This window comes from Sturnira hondurensis, unplaced genomic scaffold (genome assembly GCF_014824575.4).
Source record: "Sturnira hondurensis isolate 20B ecotype Veracruz unplaced genomic scaffold, ASM1482457v3 Scaffold0018725, whole genome shotgun sequence".
NCBI lineage: Eukaryota > Metazoa > Chordata > Mammalia > Chiroptera > Phyllostomidae > Sturnira > Sturnira hondurensis.
In genome coordinates this window covers 581,368-596,812 of record NW_028091356.1, presented here as the reverse complement: position 1 = coordinate 596,812, position 15,445 = coordinate 581,368, and the positions used below count along the sequence as shown (strand labels likewise).

At 44.1% G+C, this 15,445-nt stretch overlaps 1 protein-coding gene across 6 annotated transcripts in view; it reads right to left on the bottom strand.

Moving 5' to 3' along the window:
- Positions 1–15,445, bottom strand: part of ST3GAL3 (ST3 beta-galactoside alpha-2,3-sialyltransferase 3) — a 191,320-nt gene that overhangs the window by 63,568 nt on the left and 112,307 nt on the right. For 4 of the 6 annotated variants that reach the window (XM_037069696.1, XM_037069693.1, XM_037069694.1 and 1 more), the window contains one exon: positions 7,942–8,034. The exons of the other annotated variants lie outside the window; for them this stretch is intronic. In XM_037069696.1, the coding sequence (XP_036925591.1) occupies positions 7,942–8,034 (93 nt within the window). The remainder of the gene's footprint in view (positions 1–7,941; positions 8,035–15,445) is intronic. 6 annotated transcript variants of the gene reach the window in all.

Below are 15,445 nucleotides of genomic sequence, written 5' to 3'. Positions count from 1 at the left end.
CTATTTTCTACCTACTGTCTATGCTATTTTCTGTACCTTCTCCCCCCTTCTCCTCCTCCCACTCCCCTGTTGCTAACCCTCCATGTGTTCTTCATTTCTATGGTTCCACTCCTGATCTAGCTGTCCTCTTGGTTTGCTTTTGTTTTAGGTGTGGTTGTTAATAACTGAGTTTGCTGTCCTTTCATTGTTAATATTTTTCATCTTCTTTTTCTTATATAAAAGGTCCCTTTAGCATTTCAGATAATAAGGGCTTGGTGATGATGAACTCCTTGAACTTGACCTTATCTGAGAAGTACTTTATCTGTCCTTCCATTCTAAACAAGAGTTTTGCTGGATAGAGCAATCTTGGATGTAGGTCTTTGGATTTCATGACTTGGAATACTTCTTCCCAGACCCTTCTTGCCTGTTAGGTCTCTTTTGAGAAATCTGCTGACAGTCTGATGGGTACTCCTTTGTAGGTGACTGTCCCCTTATCTCTTGCTGCTTCTAGGATTCTCTCCTTCACTTTAATCTTGGCTAATGTAATTATGATGTGCCTTGGTGTGTTCCTTCTTGGGTCCAACTTCTTTGGCACTCTCTGAGCTTCCTGGATTTCCTGGAAGTCTATTTCCTTTGCCAGACTGGGGAAGTTCTCCTTTATTATTTGTTCAAATAAGTATTCCACTCGTGGCTGTTTCTTTCCTCCTCTGGTACCCCTATAATCCAGATGTTGGAACATTTAAAGATGTCCCGAAGGTTCCTAAGCCTCTCCTCATTTTTTTGAATTCTCATTTCTTCATTCCTTTCAGGTTGGATGTTTTGTTCTTCCTTCTGGTCCACTTCATTGATTTGAGTCCCAGTTTCCTTTCCATCGCTATTGGTTTCCTGGACATCTTCCTTCATTTCAATTAGTTTAGCCTTCATATGTTCCTCTAAATTGTGACTATAATTAACCAGTTCTGTGAGCATCCTGATAAACAGTGTCTTGAACTGTGTTTCTGAGAGGCTGGCAATTTCTCGGTCACTTAGAGTTATCGGCTCTGGGACTTTGAGTTCTTCTTGCGCCATCTTTTGGGCTGCTTGTGCTTGTTAGGTAGCAGGATCGGAGCCCTAGGTGTTCACCAGAGCAGGGCAACTCAGTCGCTGGGTTGTTATGTTGTATGTGGGGGCGGGGTCAACAAGGAGCAATGGCGTTCCGTCTGCCACCTCCCGCCGTGGCCCCCACAGGTGCGGCAGCTGCCATGGTCACCGGGCCCACGTGTTTCGTCCCACTGCGCTTGAGTGTGCCACCGCTGTCAGCCCTCGCCCCCTGGGGCCTGCACGGTCCATCTCACTGTGCACAAATGTGCGACCATGGTCAGTCTGCCCCGCACCCTGACTGGGTCCGGGCCACTTGCGCGCCTAGGTCTGGGGATCTTTCCTGTCCGACCCTGCTCCGCTGCTGGCTCTGCCCCTCTTACCATCCTGGTTGAACGGTTAGTGGTTGTCGGACTTCCGTATAACTCAATTTTCTGTTCTTTGGCTGTGTCTTTGTTCTCCAAACCTTTGTTGTATTCAAACTTGGTTGTGGGAGAAGGCACAGTGTTTCCACCTGTGCCTCCATCTTGGCGGAAGTCCCCCTGAACATCTTTTCATGTGCTTGTTTGGCCATTCATACATCTTTTTTTTTGGTGAAATGCCCACTCAAGTCCTTGGCCCACTCTTGTTGTTGTTCAGTGGGAGTCCTTTACGTGTTCTGCCCACCAACCCCACATCAGATACATGATTTGAGAATGTCCTCTCCCGTTCCACAGGTTGTCTGTTCCCCTCATTTAAAATCATTTAAAAATAATTAACCATTTAAAACAAAAATAGCCCTGGCTGGTGTAGCTCAGTGGACTGAGTGCGGGCCTGCGAACCAGACGATCGCAGTTCGATTCCCAGTCAGGGCACATGCTTGGGTTGCAGGCCAGTTTCCGGCAGGGGTCAGTTCCCTTCAGGGGATGCACCAGAAGCAACCATACATTGATGTTTCCTTCCTCTCTCCTTCCCTTCCCCTCTAAAGATAAATAAATAAATAAAATATAAAAAATAAAAAAAAATAATAAAACAAAAATAAATAACAGCAATATTCTGTGGATTTATAATATATATAGATATAAAATGTATGACAAACATAGCACACATGATGGGAGGGGGAATGAAATATATTCTGTACTGTTTTTAAGCTCTAAGTGAAGTCCCAAAATATTATTCAAAAATAGATTATAAATTAAAGATGTACACTGTAAACTCTAGAACAATCATGAAAAACATAAAACAAAAAAGGTATTGCTTTTAAACCAATAGTGGAGGTAAAATGAAAACACCAAACACATTCAATTAATCCAAAAGGACTCAGGAAAAGAAAGGGTGGGAAAAAGCAGAAAACTAATAGTAAGATGCTGACTACGTTAAATGGAAATGGTGTAAGCGCTCCAATAAAAGGCTGCCATTGTCAAACTGGATGAAAAAGCAAGAGTCAGTTACGCGCTATTCACAGGAAACCCACTGTAACTGCAAAGGAACAGACAGGTCAAACGTAGAAGGATGAACTGCTGCCAACCCCCCGGGGGACCCAGCTTCTCTGGTCTCAAGAGTAAACACAAACATACTCCTTTTCCACCAAAAAATGTAAAAGAATAAAAAAACCCATATAACGTGATGAAGCTAAATTCTAAAAGGCTGGAATGGTTATAGTAATATCAAACACAAAAGATTTCAGCACAAGGATTGTTACCAGGGAAAAAGAGACATGTCAGAACAATGAAGGAATCAATTCTGCAAGGGGGGGTACAATAACCCTATGTGTATATGTACTAAATGGCAGAGCTTCCAAATACATGAAGCAAAGTTGATAAATGGAGACTTACACATCTCTCTGTCAGCAACTGACAGAAAATCAGTCAGAATATAGGAGAGGAGATTTACAAACACTATCAACTAATCTAATCTAACTGCCATTTATAGAATACCCAGTAACAGCAGAAACATCTTTATCAAATGCACAGAATGCTCACCAAGACAGACCATATTTTGCCCTGGCTGGTGTGGCTCAGTAGATTGAGTGCCAGCTTGAGAACCAAAGGGTTGCAAATTCAATTCCCAGTCAGGGTACATACTTGGGTTGTGGGCGGGTCCCCAGTGGGTTGTGTGTGAGAAGTAACCACACACTGATGTTTATCTCCCATTCTTCCCCTCTCTAAAAATAAATTTAAAAATCTTTTAAAAAAAGGGCAGACCTTATTTTATCCCATAATTCAGATCTCTATCAATTTAAAAGTATTAAAATCATACAAAGTATATCCTTTGATCACAACAAAAATATAGTAAAAATCTGTAACATAAAGATATCTGGCCCTGGCTGGTGTGACTTAGTGGATTGAGTACTGGCTTGAGAACCAAAAAGTCGCCTGGTCATACCCCAGTCAGGGCACATGCCTGGGTTGTGGGCAAGGTCCCCAGTAGGGGGCACTCAAAAGGCAACCACACATTGATGCTTCTCTCCCCCTCTTTCTTCCTCCCTTCTCTTCTTTCTAAAAATAAATAAACTAAATCTTTAAAAAATAAAATATATCTGGAACATCCTCAAATGTTTGGAAATTAAGCAAAAAAGTTCATAAGAACCTAAAGGAAAATTTATAGCATTAAATGCTTATATTAGAAAAAATCAAATTAATGGTGTAACCATTGTAACCATTAACCTTAAGAAACAGTAAGACAAAAAAGAACAAATTAAACCCTAAATAAGTGGGACATAGGAAATACTGAGATAAAATCAACAACATAGTGAAAAATAATAAAAGAAAATTCAATGATTCCAAAAACTAGTTCTTTGAGATCAATAAAAACAATATACCCCTAACCATGCAGCTTAGGAAAAAAAGAGGAAAAAATACAAATTACCAACATCACATATGAAAGGGAAGATCTCTCTAGAGATCCCAGGCATTCAAGGAATAAGAAAAGAATATTATGAACAATTTTATGCCAATAAATTCAACAACTTTTCATTTTGTGCAGTGAAATGTACAAATTTCTCAAAAGACACAAACTACTAAAGAAGAAACAGGAAAACCTCAATTGAGATAGGAAAGCCCCACATCTATTACAGAAATTTAATTCTTCATTAAAAAACCTTTTCCACAGAGAAAACTGTAGGCCTAGATATCTTTGGTGGTGAATTCCATCAGACATTTAAGAGAAAATATTACCAATTCAACATAAAACTTTCAGAGAACTGCAGATAAAAGAATAGTTTTCCCCTTACTTTTATGAGGTCAGCTTTACTCTGATACCAAAAATAGAGATACTATGAGAAAAGAAAATTACAGACCAATATCTTTCATGAGGAGGGAGACAAAAATCCTTAACAAAATATTAGTAAGTTGAATTCAGCAATACATGAAAAGAATAATAAATTAGGACCAAATGAAGTTTATGTTAGAAATAAAAGTTTGTTTTAACATTAAAAAATCAATAGATAAAAAATCAATGTGATTTATCATATTAATAGATTTTTTAAAAAACCATATGGTCGCCTCAAAAGATGCAGAAAAAGCATCTGACAGCAAACACAGTTATTAACAACCACACCTAAAACAAAAGCAAACTAAGAGGACAGCTAGATCGGGAGTGGAACCATAGAAATGGAGATCACATGGAGGGTTAGCAACAGGGAAGTGGGAGGAGGAGAACGGGGGAGAAGGTACAGAGAATAAGTAGCACAGACAGTAGGTAGAAAATAGACGGGGGGAGGGCAGGAATACTGTGGGAAACACAGAATCTAAAGAACTTGTGACACATGGACATGAGCTAAAGGGGGGAATGGTGGGGGAGGGGTGTGCAGGGTGGAGGGGAATGAAGGGGGGGAATAGAACAACTGTAATGGCATAATCAATAAAATATATTAAAAAATAAAAAAAATAAAAACCATTTGACAAAATTCAACATCTATTTGTGATGTCTGGTCCTGGACTTGTGAGGAAATTTCTCAACAAGCCGGGAACAGAAGAGAACTTCCTCCACCTGAGAAAGGGTATCTGTGGAGAAACCCACAGCTTAGACCACGATGGCGAGAGACTAAACGCGTTCCTGCCAGAACAAGGCGGTTCCTGGGGAACAAGGCGCATGTTCATCCCCTTTCATCGACTCAGCGCTGCACTCAGTCCAGCCAGTGTAGCGAGGCAAGGAAAAGGAGTAAGAGGCGTTCGATTCACAAGGAAGAAATAAAACTGTCACCATCAAATGAAACATGATTACGGGTGTATTATAATTATAATTGGTGCAAGGCAGACACAGAGATCAACAGATGACAATGAGGAATATCCAGGATAGACGCACACACATGTTTAACTGACTGTCAACAGACGGACGAGGTGTTCAGTGGGGAGACGCTAGTCCCCAACAGATGGCTTTTTTTATTACAGAAAGCAATAATTGAACACCCACATGCAAAAAATGAACCTCAGCCCTTACCTTTCACAATATACAAAAATTAACTTGAAATGGGTCATAGACCTAAATGAAAGAGCTAAACCTATATAAATTCTAGAAAAAAACTAGGAAAAACCTTTTAACCTTGGATTACGGAAAAAATTCTTAGATAAAACAACAAATGCAAACTCCATAAACAAAAGAATTGATAAATTAGGCTTCATTGAGATTAAAAACTCCTGTTCTATGACAGACATTGTTAAGAGAAAGAAGAGACAAGCTACGGGTGGGAAGCAAACATTCGCAAATCACTTGATGAAGGGCTTCTATGCGGACTGCACGATGAAGTCCTCTCACAATTCAACAAAGAGACAAAGAGTTAAAAGACGGTAACAGATCTGGGTGCTTCCCAAAGACAAAAGAATGTCAAAAAAGCACATGAAAATGATACTTAACATGATGAGTCATTAGGAACATGCAAGTTACAGTCACAGTGAACTGTCGCCCCAAACCTACCAGAAGGGGTAAAACTGCAAAGCCTGCTGGCACAGGTGCAGGAGCCCTGAAACACTCACACATGGCCGCCTTTCCGGAAAGCAAAGCAATGTGGTTCCTTTGAAAGAACGTGGCCATTCTCTATAAGAGTGGAGCATCCATTCCACATGCAAATGTTTATAGTGACTCTATTTTAATGACTAAAAACTGGAGTTAACTCAGTTGACTGCTGAGTAGATAAGCAGATGGTTACGCCCACACAAGGGAACACTATTCAGCAACGAAGAGGGACAAACAATGGACACACACAGCACCTGGGTGGCTCTTGCATTTTAATCAATGAAAGAGGCAGACTCAAAAGGCTATAATGATGTGACACTCTGGAAATACTATAGGGACAGAAAACTGATCAGTACTTGTCAGAGGCTGGGGACTCAGGGCAAAGGGGCACAAGGAAACCACTGGGGTGACAATGGAAGTTCTATGATTGTTGCAGTTACGCAAAGGCATGCATTTATCAACATTCAAACAACTACAGCAAAAACTACCTTTTACTGTGTTTAAATTAACCTTCAATAAACCTTACTTTTTAAACAGGAAAAAGTACGATACATCCATACAATTATATATTATGAAATCATTTAAAAAATAAGATGGATCCATAAATGTTGGTTAATAGGATAATCTCTTAACACATACTGTTAGCAAAAAGCAAGATACAGTATGTTCCCATTTATGATAATGTTGACTGTCTCTGGGGGAGGGGTCTAGAGTGGGAGAATACACCCTCTGTGCTGTTTGAAGCTTTAAAGATAAATCACACGCTTGTATTACTTTGAGTTAGAAAAAGTCAAAGAGACTACAAGTCAAGGAAAACTCACAGGTGTCTGGCCCAGGGGACTGAGTCACGCAGGCCTGAGAAAACACAGGTGAGACTATGGAACATGGAGCCAGACACTTAGAGGTCCTCAGTGAAAAGCTGGGGGAAGCAAAATGTTTGGGATCAATTAAGAGCCACACCCTAGACAAAGAGAGCTCTACCTGAACACCAGACACTCGGGCAGCAGAGACCCCGTTTTACACAAGGAGCTGAGCTGGCTTCGCTCAGTTAGAAAAAGAAAAGGAGCATAAAACCCAAATGTCCTGAATTACGTTTGGGCAAGTGCTTCTCAGCATCGCTGTGCAAGCACACTGTGTGCCCTGACCTCAGCTTTCCGAGGGAGGGGTGCAAGCCCTTTCACCGGGATCTGAGCCCACCCCTAGGGCTGCTCCGCGATCCAAGTGCTATATCCCAACTCCCAGAGGGTCCCCAGCAGCCCTTCCTCAAGTCCCTCCAGGTCAGACACTCCCACAACTTTCTGAGGGGACAAATGATCCTGGACAGTCTCACCACACTCCAGGCTGCAGGCCCTTCTCCGCACTAAGGCTTCAGGAAAAGAAAACCCAAAAGGAAAAGGCACATAAGTAACTGAGGTCCACTCAGTAGAATTTGGTAAAAGGACCTGCCAGGGTTTGACACAGCTTTTCTCAGCAAGCCTAATATCAAGGAAATCAGGAATCCAGAAAGCAAAATGGACAAAAAGAGAAGATGCCAAAGCAGCCAGGCTCAGACTCTCCTCTTTGGTCTCTCCTAGCTTCCAAAACAGTTTGGCCACTGATACTACGACTAGGAGCTTCTGTGCTGGATCGCCTCATCTGGCTGCCTCGGAATAGCTGGCTCCCACAGGGCAACCACACACATGCTACCTCCTCTCTCCTCCACAGAAACAAGTGGCGCTGGTAGGCAAACAGGGGGTTAAGGCACAGCGAGGCCATAGAGTGAAATTGGGGTGGGAACCAACTAAAAGCAAAGTCCTTTCCAGGTACCCACAGACTTGAGGATGCAGGAAGGAAGTTGAAATGGAATCTTGTTTTCTCTGGAGCACACTACTTGCCATGAGGGCAGGCTTTCTGGCTCCTTCATCATGGGCCAGGCAGGCTGTGTAGACCGTGGGAAGACAGAGGAGCACTCACCGGGGGAAGATGGCAGTCATCAGGGCAGAAGCATAGCCAGGCTTGCAAGCTCCCTCTGAAAAGTTTGCGTACTTGGTGGCTAACTCTGCAGGCCTATGGGAAGAGAAGGAAAGTCACAGCTTGCCAGGCACTCAGCAGTCAGTGGGTTATTAATTTATGAAGAGCTGTAGGTATTTAAACTTGACATAAAGCTTCCCCACAACCAGCATTTAAGTCCCTCTTACATACCAAGGCTTCATGGGGGTAATCCCCCACCCCTCAAATCAAAAACCCTAGAAAATAGGGAGGTAAATAAGCAAAGCCTGTCAATGGAATTTGCCAAAAGGAACTCACTGCATTTGAATAGATTCTTTGCAGTAGCACTGATACCAAGAGCATCAGGAACTCCATCCAGGCTCTCAGACTGAGAGAGTGGAGCCTGGAGGTCTAATGAGAGAGCTGCTCAGGCTTTGACAAAGCCAGCAGCGCTGCCCTCTCAACACTCCCGCGTTCCCACACATCCAGCTCCACCTGCCTCGATTCTCTCCAGCCAGTGGGGACGACTCACGACACCCGGAATACGGCTCAAATGTATGTTAGGGCTATTACTGAAATCGTCAGATGTTTAGCAGAGAATGCTCTTGTGCTCTTCTGTTCTCTCTGCCTACAATGTGCTTCCTTCTCTTTCTCCACTTGGCTTTGCCTACTGGGTTTTCAAAACTAAGCTCAAATGTCAGCTTTGCTGGGAGTAATTTCCTGACCTCCAGACTGGGCTAAGTGCCCCCTCTGCGTTCCTACAGTCTGCCCCTTGCCACCCACATTACATGCTTACCCCCATCAGCACTTGCTGTACTGTGCTGTGATTGTTGGTAGCAGGTCTCCCTCTTTATATTGTGATTTCCTGAGCTCAGAGTCAAGATTTAACCCTGTGTCCCTAGTACCTTGCATAGGAATGGGTTATACAGGAGACCCCTATAATTTTATGAAGGAACAGAATGATCCTGGTCTCACTATACTTGGGTGGGAATGGAGACAATCTTAGGAACCCACAAGTGAGAGATGGCTGAATATTTTTCAGAAGACCTGTGTGCTCTAGCCCTGGTTTGTTGCTGTATGGCTGTAGTCACCTCACATCTTTGGGCTTCAGTGTCTTTGTATGTTTGATGTGGGGCTGGAGCAGTCTAGGGAAAACTGCAATGGAAGAACAGGACACATTCAGTGACTGCTGGGGCTGAAGGCCCTGCATCGCTGGGCACCTGGGAAGTCCTGGCTGGTTGCCAGTTCCCAGTCCCAACCTCCCCCGCCTCCACCCTTGGGCCCAATGCCAAAACTCTGATCACTCTGACGCCCAGCTGCTCTAGTGCGCTGGGGTCCCAGGGCAAGTTTCCCCTCAGGCTGCCTTCCTCAGGGGTTAGGTGGGGTCATACAGGGTGGTGGTGGTGGTGTTGGGGGCCAGTGTTGAGGGGTGCTGGCGCCTGTACTAGAGAGCCAGAAATGATGATGTCTCGGCCTGTCATGTGCCATGTGTGATTCACTCCTGTGCCCCTAAGTTGGACCTAGCCCGGGGCCCCTAAGGGCCTATCCCAGGGCCCTCCTCCCTGAGCAGCTGCTCAGTGAAATTAGACAAACTCATCTCTATGCATGTGCCAGTCTAGAAGTCTTTTTTTCAGTCTTCCCTATCAATGAAATTTACAGCCTGAAATGCAAAAGCAAATGCTGAGTGACAAGCCAGAGTTGGAACTTTATTTGGTAGGCAAAATAAAGTCAAAGGCTTAACAAGATAATTCACATAACTTTATTTCCTTATGTAAACAACTATATTTCAGAAACGAAATACAAACTTCAGTTCAATAACTAAACTCACTGGAAGCTTTTGGATTAGTTTAGGTACAGGGATTAAAAGGTTACAGAGTTTTTCAATTACTCCTCTCAACAGCCATGTGAGTAGGTGCTATTAATTATTAATTTCCATACAAGCCCAGAAAGATAAAGAGACTTCTCCAAGGTCATGCAGCTATTAAGTGGCAGATACTGGATTTGAACTTGTTTCTAACACCAGTGCAGGAGCTCTTATCATAGTATTACCACCAGTGTGGACCACAGTGCGTGCCCTCACAGAGGGAAACAGAGTCCGGGGGTAGCGCACAAGTGGTCCGTGTGATTGGAGATGGGTCAGAGGACGGGTCAGGAAGGTGGGTGTGCGCAGCAAGGCAACAAGTCCCTCATACCCTTGTCTTCCAACCTCCCACCATCTGCTTGCCTAGCTTGCACAGTGGGGCTCCTTCGGTCTTTTGGGATTCCAGAAAGTTTCATAAACAAGAGGAAAGATGAATGGCTGTTGCCTCTTCAAGGCAATGCATCACAGAAATACATGTACAGTAAGAGACAAATCTTTGGCCACCTCTTTCCTCTCAAATTTACACCATCAAATCTGGGTTAGGTGCTCCAAGGACGTGGGGCAGTCCAGGAGCTGTGGACTCAGGGATGAGTCCACAACGGCGAAGAGGGCGCACCGGCAGGCTGAGTGCAGGGCACCCAGGACCCGGTGGGGGAGGCTCTCCCCATGGCAGGGCAAGGTGCTCACAAAGGTACAAAGGCGGGCAGCTCTAAATCAACCCCCTCCCATTCAGAAAGCAACAGTAACTTCAAAAACACAACAGCCCTGGGGACAGTGGGCCGGTCAAGTTATTACCAAATTAAAATGCCTCAGACGTGGCCTCCCGACTGTCCCTATGAGAGAAGAATAGGGGGAGTGTTGGGGATTCTGAGTCATAAGGCAGGCTGGGACCTCTGGGGCAGTGTGCGGTCGAAACCAATGAGACTAACAGTTGCCAACGCCCTCGGGCCAGAATAGTTAGTTTCTCTAAGGCACTCACACTGCAAATGCCAGGAGGCCCCCCCAGATGTCTGATCAAATCATTCAGCCCTTGTTTCTTCTCTTACCCTGCAGCTGGCCTTTCATTTTGGGAGACTTAGCATTTCCACCAGTAAGAGCACCCATTGTCCCCCAAACGTGACTACCAAGCCCTGGGGTGAAGACTGTGAACTGCTGCACTCTCAAGAGGAAGTCCAGATGGACAGACAGGGTCCAGAAGAAGGAACCAGACTTCATTTCTCTGCTTCACTCAGAAGCACCAACTTTAAGGAATCAGGCCAAGCAATGGGTTGTAAATGGGAAGACCACAGGATCTGGAATCAGAAACGTTCTCAGAGGACACTGGCAAGCTATGTGACCTTGGGCAAGTGATGGAAAAACTGATTCTCACTCAATTCCCAGGGATCGTGGGAGGATGTGGTGAGAAAGCCCAATTGGAGGGGCTGGCTGTCCTCTGAGCACCACAGATGGACCATGAAAGATGAGGTGGCAGAGGCAGGCAGCCAGGTCATGGACGCTTTGGACACTTGGCTCAAGTTTGGACTCTGTCATAGGGGCGAGTCACTGAATGATTTATAGTGGGAGAGTGCCTTGATTGACGTACGAATTTGAAAGGTCAGCATTTGATCCTTAAAATGGGAGGGGGGAGGAGCACTGCAAGGGCCTGAAAGGAGCAGTCCAGGAGGCAGAAAACGTGGCAGGAGACTGTGATGTCTCAGTTGCCAAGACGAGGACGTGGCTCAAGGACAGAGAGACCAACCGTGTCAAACATGGCAGTAGGCCTGGTGCGGCCCTACAACTGACAGCTGGATGTGGCAACGTGAAGTTACTCCTGACCTTGAAAAGAGCTGTTTCACTAGAGGGGTAGGGGTGAGGGGACAAAATGCTGATTTCCTTGGGTTTAAGAGAAAACAGAAGAATTGGAGTCACAGGATATAAACTATTTTTAGGAGCTTTGTTATAAATGGAGACACAGAAATGGGGTGATAGCTAGAGGAAAGAAACAAGGAACGTATGGTTTTTGAGAATAGGAAATATTTTAGCATATTTATAAGCTTCTTAGAATAAGAGAAAACTCATGATGCAGTGGTGATGGAACCACTCAGGAGAAATGTCTGTGGGTGAGGGAAAGGATCTAACCCAGAAGAAGGGCTGGCCTTTGCTCCGCCCGCCCTGCCCGCCCCTGCCCTGCCCTGCAACTAGCTATTCATCTTGCAATGTTCAGTTTAAGCACTGCTTCCTTGATGAAGCTTTTCATGACTACTTCCCTTCCAGAGTAGGGCCAACCCAGGCCACCTGTGGACCCCGTTTTACCCAGAGCCAACTCTTGCCTTTAGCTTGCTCACTTGTCCACACACACTCTCTCTCTTCCCCACCTGTTCTCTTCCCTCCTCTCATTCATCTATCCACTCACTCAACAAATGTTTAGAGGCAACAGAGTCGCTCTGCTTCGGTTGTATCCTGACTCTATCCCTTACCAGCTGTGTGACTTTGGGTATGTTATTTAATTGCTCTGTGCCTTACTCTCCACACCTTTAAAACTGGGATTATACTAGCACTTACTTCATAAACTTGTTGTGGGGACTATGTTGAGAATAAAGTGCTTAGTACAATGCTTGGCCCATAGTTTCTTTCTCAATGCACATTAACTGTGACAGTCTCATTGTCATGTGCCAGATAGTGGCCTAGGATTAGGGATACAATGATGACTAGGACAAAGTTATGGCCTAACACTTCTTCTACTGAAGAGTAACTATCCATTTAAGTATCTTTCTCTCCTAGACCATAAAAACTGAGCACAGTGCACAGCCCAGAGCACCATGCATAGCATGGAATACACGAGGTCTGTCTGGAAGGTATCCACCCATGTAATATAAAATAGAAACATTCATTGAAGAAGATACAAGAAAATTGTATGTAGAACAATGACACCTCAGTCCCCTTCTCTCCTTCAAAGTAGACACCTTGCAACCTCACATAATTCTCCCAATTACCATCAGCAGCTCTGTCATACTTTCTTGAATCTCACTGATGGTCTGAAATCTCTTCTTTCAAAGGTGATTTTAATTTGGGGAAAAGCCAGAAGTCACAAGGTGCCGAATCTGGGCTATAGGGGGGCTGAGTCACCTGGGTGATTTGATGTTTCACCAAAAACCTGCATGAGACATAATACATGAGTGGGCATGTTGCTGTGATGAAGCTTCCAATCCCAGCTGCCCATAGCTGTGGACTTCTGAATTATCCAAATAGTTTCCACGGAGGAATACTGAAGCTTGATGCAAAATTTGATACAGATTCATTGCCCTACTTGCCCAGTCATTTTGAATGTAACAGCCACACAGTACACATGCTCACTCACCAGCATCTACCACCCTCAGTGACTGGCACAGTGAAGTCGTCATTGTTCATGTATACACATTCCAGTTCATTCTCCTTGGCTGCTAGGTTACATCAATGTCACGCAAACTGTTCTTGTTATATAAACAATGGCTGGACTTTTTCCGGACAGACCTCATATAAGTATCCAACACAATGTTTGTTGGACTGAAACTACGTATAGTTACACTGACTTGGAAAGTTAACTGACAGGAAGTGTGGGGGAGAGGTGGTGACTGCCGGGGAAAATGGAGAGGGGACTGCAACAGTTATTCCTGAGGACTCGACAGATCAGTGATGGGCACTTGTGACCAACAGTCTAATTGCTGACTGACTCAAAGAGGACTGAACTCAGATTAGCCCCTACTCTGCCCCCTCCTTCATTCCTTAGCTGGTTTACTAATGTAGAGGTCAGGGAACTGACTGTGAGAGTGAAATAAGACCATGTAAGACAGCACCATGGTCTGGCAACTGATAGGTAATAAACATTAGTTTCCTTTCAAGCAAGCACAGCAACTTAAAGGCAGCCAGCATTGCTGTGCTGTGAGGACTGGCGCGACCACACAGGCGCGAAGCCTCAGTGCGCAGAGGCTGTGTCCTCAGTCCCATCCTCTCCCTCCTTCCTAGTGAAGATGCTTTTCTCCAGTTACTAGGGGGCTGCTTCCGGCACAATGACACTACTGAGGAAATGAAAGAAGCAGATTAGGTTAGATTTAGTAATCCTATTCTGTCATTAAGCATTTTCATTTTAACATTTTTTCTGAAGTAGGCTTTATGTAAGAAAGGTTACTTAATACTGCCATAGATCCTTTTAAGCTCAAAGATGGAAACTTTTCTTCTCAAGGACGACCGCCTCTCCCCTCAAACCCTATCGCCCCATCATTACAGGTTCGTTGGCTCTCCCTGCAGTATCAGGAGAGTCTTCGCCCTCTCTCACTGGGTGTGTTGTTGATCCACCCTGCCCCGAGCTTCATGACTCTTTGCTCTTTGCGAACTCCAAAGCAGACTGGGCTTCTACAGAGTGATTGCCTCACAGCCATCTATGATAAACCCTGCAGTGCTCGCTCATGTTTCTTTCATCGCTTTAAAGGATGAGGAGCTGCTTGATCTGTGCCATCTGGAATTTGTGGTATTTCTCAGCTCTGGAGGCCCTGCCTTTCAGCTCTTGGTGCTGGGCACAGCAATGCATTTTGAACATACCAGGCTTCTCTACCGTTTGATCAGTGATTCTGGACCTGACATTACTGCGGTTTAACTCTGTATCCAGGGTCTTGTCATTCACTTCACCTCTTGCAAAAGCTTTAGGCCTGAGCTATGTAGGCAATTCTCCCAGACTCTGTACCAGGGATCTGTTGTGACTGCTGACTGCTCCAATTCAATTGTTTCTTTGAAAAAAAAAACCAAAAAACAAAACCACACATCTTCTTTCTGGGTGGCAATGAAAAGATCAAGGAAACTAAGATTCACTGACCATAAACCATGTGCCAGGCAATTGACCTAATTATCTAATTTAGTTTTGCAACAATCCACTAAGACAGTACAGTTCTTAGACCTGGGCATGTGGGGCTAAAAGAGACGCAGAAGACATAGTTAAAAGATGTGCTGTTCTATGTTTAAATGATAAAATTTCAAACCATGAATTTTGATAGGGATTTGCATTGAATCTATAGATCACTTTGAGTAGTATGGGCATTTTATTTTTATTTATTTAATTTAAAAATATTTTACATTATTTTATTTTTAGAGAGAGGGGAAGGGAGGGAGAAAAAGAGAGAGAAATATTGATGTGCAAGCGAAACATGGATTGGTTGCCTCTCACATGCCCCCAACCAGGGACCTGACCCACAAGCCAGGCATGTGCCCTCATTGGGAATCGAACCCACAACCTTTCAGTTTGTGGGACAATGCCCAACCCACTGAGCTACACCAGTGCGGGCATATGGACATGTTAACAATGTTATTTCTTTCAATCCATTAGCATGAAATATCTTTGCATTTATTTGTGTTTTCTTCAATTTCTTTCATTAGCATCTTAGTTTTCAGTGTATGGGTCTTTTTCCTCCTTAGTTAAATTTATTCCTATGTATTTTATTCTGTGATGCAACTGTAAATGGGATTATTCACTATTAGTGTGCAGAAACACAACCAATTTTTTAAAAAAGATTTTTTTTTTAAAATAAAGAGAGAGGGGAGAAGGGAGGGAGAGAGGGAAACATTGACGTGCAAGAGAAACATCAATCGGTTGCCTCTCACATGCCCCCAAATGGGGACCTG